This window comes from Pseudophryne corroboree, chromosome 11 (assembly GCF_028390025.1).
Source record: "Pseudophryne corroboree isolate aPseCor3 chromosome 11, aPseCor3.hap2, whole genome shotgun sequence".
NCBI lineage: Eukaryota > Metazoa > Chordata > Amphibia > Anura > Myobatrachidae > Pseudophryne > Pseudophryne corroboree.
Genome location: NC_086454.1, coordinates 288,529,200 through 288,536,378, shown reverse-complemented (window position 1 = coordinate 288,536,378; position 7,179 = coordinate 288,529,200). Strand labels below are relative to the sequence as shown.

Below are 7,179 nucleotides of genomic sequence, written 5' to 3'. Positions count from 1 at the left end.
TAACCTAACTACACCAACGTACATCACTTCGCTTATCACAAAATATCTCCCAACCCGACCTCTTCGCTCTTCACAAGACCTGCGTCTCTCATCTACACTCATTACTCGCTCCCACTCACGACTGCAGGACTTTCATCGGGCTGCACCCACTCTGTGGAAAGCCCTACCACGCACAATAAGACTCTCCTCTAGTCTCCAAACCTTCAAGCGTTCCCTGAAAACTCACCTCTTTAGGCAGGCGTATCAAATTTCAGAACCGCCCACATAACTTTCATAAACCTTCCTATCAAATTGCATCCACTCTGTACAGTCCACACATATCCTCACGTCTTCTCATTCTATGCAATAGATAGGCATATGTACACAAGGAAAGGTGCTATTTCCCTATAGATTGTAAGCTTGCGAGCAGGGCCTTCCTACCTCTATGACTGTTATCACCCAGTTTGTTATTCTTATTTCAAATTGTAAAGCGCAACGGAATTTGCTGCGCTATATAAGAAACTGTTAATAAATAAATAATAAATAATACCATAATGAGATATCATGGCGATGGGACCTAAGTCTAAGCACAGAGGTGGTCATTCCGAGTTGATCGCTAGCTGAATTTGTTCGCAGCACAGCGATCAGGCTAAAAACCGTCAGTGCGGCGCAATGCGCACGCGCGACGTATGGGCACAACGAACGATGCAGTTTTGCACAGGGTCTAGCAATGAATTTCAGTTGCACTGGTTGCCACAGAGTGATTGACATGAAGTGGGGGTTTCTGGGTGGCAACTGACCGTTTTCAGGGACTGTTTGGAAAAATGCAGGCATGGCTGGGAGAACGCTGGACGGGTGTGTGACGTTAAATCCGGAACTGAATAGTCTGAAGTGATCGCAAGAGCGGAGTAGGTTTTGTGCTACTCTGAATCTACACAAAATTTTTTGCAGGCGCTCTGCGATATAAACGTTTGCACTTCTGCTAAGCTAAAATACACTCCCAGTGGGCGGCGGCATAGTGTTTGCACGGCTGCTAAAAACTGCTAGTGAGCGAACAACTCGGAATGACCCCCAGAATGCCTTTATGTTACATATACACCTTATACACACAGCCTTAAGATAATTTTAGCCAATATTTTAAATAATTTTGTGCATTTAACAAAGTGTGTGTACATTCACACAATTCATTTATGTTTCATATACACACAGCCTGAAGGTCATTTAATACAATATTTTTAATAACTTTATGTATTAAACAAAGTTTGTGTACATTGATCCATCAGAAAACAAAGGTTTCACTATCTCACTCAAAAAATTCTGTATTTCGGAATATTTGGAAATGGGATACTCAACCTGTATAGCACTAGAAGAGTTACGAAACATATATGTGTGTGTGTGTGTGTGACATGATATATTTCACTATGGGGTTGCAATGCTATAGAACAGCAGTGTGATAATTACACTTGTCAGATCGCTTTCTGTGGGCCCAGTAGATCATTATGGATAACCTGTTGTCAAGCTGTGGTGCTCAGGGCACTAAAAACAGGAAAGGAATGATGCAACAGAGAATAGTTATTCATATGCTTTGTATATATTATACACTCCTTACTGCCAGTAACAGTGTCCAAGGGAAAACGGACAAGGCTTGGAGAAAGACATAATACCCAATAACTTCCTAATTATAGTCTAGTACATGAAAGACAATGCCCTATTGGTTACTAAATGCGCTAAATAAATAGCACATGGCTAATATCAGACATGCTGTAGCCCTATGTAAATAAGGGGGTCATTCAGACCTGATGGCTGGGCTGCTAATTTTGCTGTCCTGCGTTCAGATAGTTGCTGCCTCCAGGGGGAGTGTAAATTCGCCGTGCAAGTGTGCGATACTATGTGTACGCCGAGCTGCTAAAATCCACTTTGTGCAGTGTGCGCGCAGGCCAGAACTTACTCCTTCAGTGCAATTAGAACAGGCTGATCGGGGCCGGACCTGACGTCAGACACCCTCCCTGAAAACGGTCAGTTACCACCCACATACGGCCTCTTCCTGTCAATCACCTTGCGAACGCCCGTGCAAACTGATTTTTCGCTCCATCCCCTCGCTGACCGGCGATACCAGTTGCCGACACGCGTGCACACTGCGGTGCATACACATCGCAGTTAGTACCTGATCGCCCGCTGGGCGAAAACGCGCACCAGCGATCAGATCTGAATCACCCCCTAAATACCAGCTTCTATAACTATGTACATACAGTACAAAAATAAATCATGGACAACATACAGGTTTTGTGACCAAGGGTCTCCCTTTATTGACCTGTGGGTACACATGCTGTTGGGGGGCTACAGATTCCAGAGTATTTGTAAAAAAAATAAAATAAAAATAGAAATAAAATAACAAAATCAAGAAAAAAAAAAAGCATGATCACAAACATCCGTATTTGTATTAAAACATCAATTTCCTGAACTGACCCTGTACAAAAATAAGCACCCCACACGAGATACCACACATCTTGGCTCTGAACCCCACCATAATCCCTAATTGTATATTTATCTGTAAAGTGATTTTCTTGGCCCAGGATATGCTCCCCATACACATCAGATCAGTTACATGGACCGGGGACATCCCCATGACCTACAGAACATAATACTATAAAGGGATGAGCAATGTAAACAAAAATAAAACACAAGCAGCAGTTTTGCTACCAGAGGAGGCTGCCCCAGGGCAGGAAAATAAGGGGACTATATAATCTGCATTACACTTTGCGGTAAATGGCTTTTAATGGGATCATGGCCATGCTCTTTAAACACTCCCATTCATAACATGTGTATGAGGTTTCAAGGGTCAGTATAATCGCTGTCAGGATGTGCAGAGGCCTTCCCAAGTGTTCCGTCAGAGGACTTCCCAAGTGTTCCGTCAGAGGACACAGACGCTGCAGAGAAGCTTATAAAAAGTGGGCAATTCAAACAGCCTTACTGTGATCATCGCATGAATGGCAAATTCTCAAATGGTTTCATGTCTGCATTTATTGTTGGTAATAATTTAGTCGTGGCTCAAACTAAAAAAAGAAAATCTTTATAAACAGTGACAAAGGGGAAGATGTATCAAACCTAGGAGAGCAATAAAGTACCGCCAAATCAGCTCCTGTAATTTTTCCAACACAGCCTGTAACATGGTAGATAGAAGCGCTATCCAAGGTTTGACTCCTCTCACACTGAAAGTGATATAACGGATTACAAAAGGCAGTGTCCAGTACTGGTAACATATTATTCACCATGTATTTCTCAGGGAAGTATTACTGTTAATTCACAAACATAAAAACATCTGGGATCTTGCCTTCCATAGAATTTTATATATTTATTAGATTTAGCTATATATTTGAATTCCCTTGGTAAAACCATACCTCCGTGGTAAAACTGTTCCATGAGAAGTTAGAATTAGTTATAAATTACCAAAACAGTATTTTCCATTAAGTGCAAGGTTATATGTATAAAGGGCCTTTTTTGTGGTATGCTTATCCTAGGAAACCCTGAAAGATATTACAATACAACTTCTTGGCAATTTTATGATAAAGCTTTTTTTATTCCTACTGTAGAGTCTCACTTACACTGGAAAATACTAGGTAAGGTGAGAGGTTATAGACCAAGGAAGGAGAATAAGCACCCAAAATAGGTACAGGGGTTATTCCATTGGTGAGGTGGCTGTATGTGCCATAGGTGAAAAAGATTCTCTTGCAGCTTGTAACCATTACATAGCAGAATATTTCCTCGCACCTCACAGAGCAGTGCTTCTCATAACCAGTCCTCAGGACCCACTAACTGCATGTTTTCCAGAACTCCTCACAGAAACGGAAAGACAATAATTAGAACCACCAGTGGAACTTTAAGAATGTGCCAGTCAGTAATGGATACACCTGTGCTCGAGCAAGGAGATGTTGAAAACATGACATGTTTAGTCTGTCCAGAGGACTGAATTTGAGAAGCACGGCCATAGAGGTATGCAGGAAAGTCTGGAATGCTGGGCTACCGTACTAAGAGGCAGATGTACTAAGCAGTGGATAGAGTGGAGAAGTCAGCCAGTGGAGAAGTTGTCCATGGCAACCAATCAGCTGCTCTGTATAATTGACAGTATGCAAATTATACATGTTACTTCAATGCTGATTGGTTGCTATGGGAAACTTTTCCACTGGCTCACTTCTCCATTCTTTTCACAGCTTAGTACATCTCCCCCACACATCACTGCTTACTGAATGCCCCCCCTCCCTATCACAATCCAATAATAAAATATATTATTCTGTTACATCATGGATGAACACTGGAGAACATATCAGCGAGTTAACCTGGCAACACTCTGTATTATGTTTTCATTTGAAGCTTATAGTAGCCTATAGGAAAAGTGACGGTCAATGTGGACCTGACCCTCTGACAGGAGAAAGAGAAACAAGATGGCTGCCTGGGGGATAGTGAAGGGAACACAATGTATAATTTTCAAATTCCTGCAATTTTACATTATCCTGCCCTCTGATTCCAGAGGTGCCCTCCTCTTCTTCATTCTGGCTCTCTACCTGCATGTTCATATAATATACATACAAGTTACTCTTACAAAAAACAAACATATATACAAAAATCTGTACAGTTATTTTGTTTGGAAAATGCACAAAATCTGTCCATGTATCACAAGTTGTTACAGCAAAATATTACAAATGGGACACATTTCTATACATAATCACTTCCCTCCCAGTCGGCACCCGACGGTAATAGCGGTCAAGTTCTTTGCTGGAAGCTGCTTTTGCCACGCCTGTAGCATATTATGCATTGCGGTTAGGCAACCTGTGGCATGCTGGGAGATGCTCAGTTGGGGCTAAGAAGCCACATGTTGCTGAACACGTTACAGAGGAAACAGGCAAGACAGTCCTAACGGGACATAAATACGACGCTCCAGAGTTCTGCAGTACATGTCCATGCCTGGCCTTCTGTATGCATCTAATCTAGTTCATATTATCACCAAAGGACGTGGACTGTGGGTCAATGCATAATAGATACTTGCAAATTCTCAGGCAAATCATCAGACACACATGCTGAATAGGTCTTTGGCTACTGTCTATCATAGGAGGGGGACTAGATTATCAGAAGGGTGCATTTGCAGCGTGTTTGGCCTCAGTTTTGAAACACTGTTCAAATATATATTTAGATAAGACTTTATGTGTACATTTTATTACAATCGTCATGGATCAGGAGGAGGAGGGGGAAGCCACATGAACGAAGCAGTAAGTCTAAATAAAGCTGTGTCCATTTGAAACGTAAGGTTTCCCTTAAGAAAATAACATCACATCAATTAAAAGAATCAAAAGTAGAGTAATGAAACACAAAACGTTACAAAGAAAATGATCAACAACTAAATGGACGTGGAAGCAAAATGAAGAAAATTAGATTACATGTTGTAAAATGAAAATCAGATTGTCAAGTAATTCTTAGTGCAGGAAAATGGGGAGGGGGGATTAACTTCTTGCTGTATGAATCAGCATTTCACTCATTGCTCGAATGTCCATAAGATCCCTCAGGTAATGGTGAGAGAACACACTGACTGATCAAGTAAAGTGTATGTAGTGCATATGGTTAAAAAAACAAAAACAAAACAAAAAATATTAAAAAGCAGGCGACAAGCACATTTATTTGGGTGCTTATCGTCACCGAGCAGGCAGGCCACAAGCACTGCGTGCTTACAGGTAGGACTGCAGGGTTTCTGGGATACTGCCCAAATAATGGATACAGAGACATAACGCCCCTTTTAAAGTCTGTCCTTCACCTATGGTTAGTAGAGGATGCCGATTTGTTGGCTAAATCAATATTCCGCCTATCAAGTTATTAGGAACTGTAGTCATCACTGAGGCATGAGGTATGGAATGCCTCAGCTCTGTCAGGAGTTACTAATGAATTAATAGGCTAAAATCTCGTTATTATTGGCTAAGCCCGCCAAATGTCCGCCTCGGTTGTGTGTAGAGGACGGAGGCACTTCAACGTGCAGAGCACAGATAGGTACCAATACCCAATGGCCGCCGCCTGCCTGAAATACCGGCTGTGTGGCGGCAATGTATGGAGAGGCTCCCCTGACCACTATCTTTAAAACTGGCGAGATTCTGATCCTGGATCTTAAAGGGGAATTATCTTTTATTTGTCCCAAAGTCATGTTCCAGACATACAGTATTGGGCATCTCTGAGTGATCCTTTTAAATGCTGATATCACAGATGAAAATCTGTCACTACATTATATACAGTCAAGAAAAAAAAAAGTCTCAAGAAAGGATAATCCCCCTCTGATCTGTGTCATTATTCAGGAACAGAATGAATCTTTATAGGATCAGGGGCTGCAGCCTCTGCCATATGGGAGGAAAAACACATTTCATTATGTTCATTATGTGCACAGACACACAGATGCTGACGGTAGTTTGTGTGTACTCCATATTTAAAGTCACATGATGCGGTACCTGAATGTGTGGTTGTATATATAAATCTATGTTCATATACACACACCAGTTACATGTTAGACTGTCCTTAACCACAGAAATATCAATGTGTTTATATACCCATGTATATTAATATATACAGATGTGACTATCACGTAATCCAATAACACTAACACGAAGGCGTCTTACGTCCTGTCCCTGCACACGGCTCGTGCATGTTTGTGCTTATACACGCAGCAGAGAGCTCCCTTGCGGCCCTGACATTCGGTAGTAGAGATTACAGAGACTTGGAGGGTGCGTTTGCTGCAAGGAGGATGCCTGGCAGTAATTGGAAATGACGTTGCGGCTGCAAACACCCACAATCCATACAGCGCTGTGCCGCTCTGCCAACGGCGCACACTGCTGTTTCTTGTGTGGGTATCCGTCAACAAGTGAAGGCACGCTGGGCTGTACCACCCCACACATATCTGTGTTTACTGGCTCAGCTCAGAGGATTTCTGCTGCCCGCTGGTTTTTGGGGCCCCGTAGAGGGTAACCGATGCTATATGGTTGTTCTGCATCACCTAAAATGCAAACACAAAGGAAAGGATGTGCAGCAGTTACTGTGTGCTAATGCTACTTGCCATGTTGTCTACACAGATCATTTCACAATGGTAAAAAAGTTATCCACGTAACACTAATTCTGTAGCTCCACCTAGAGGTTATCAGTAGGTAGTACACCATAAACAGAAGAGTTCATAAA

At 42.1% G+C, this 7,179-nt stretch overlaps 1 protein-coding gene across 4 annotated transcripts in view; it reads right to left on the bottom strand.

Annotated features, from left to right (window-relative positions):
• Window positions 1-4,600: 4,600 nt before the first annotated feature.
• Window positions 4,601-7,179, bottom strand: part of PHAF1 (phagosome assembly factor 1) — a 40,408-nt gene continuing 37,829 nt past the window's right edge. For all 4 annotated transcript variants that reach the window (XM_063945422.1, XM_063945420.1, XM_063945421.1 and 1 more), the window contains one exon: window positions 4,601-7,000. In XM_063945422.1, the coding sequence (XP_063801492.1) occupies window positions 6,911-7,000 (90 nt within the window). In that variant the 3' untranslated portion in view covers window positions 4,601-6,910. The remainder of the gene's footprint in view (window positions 7,001-7,179) is intronic.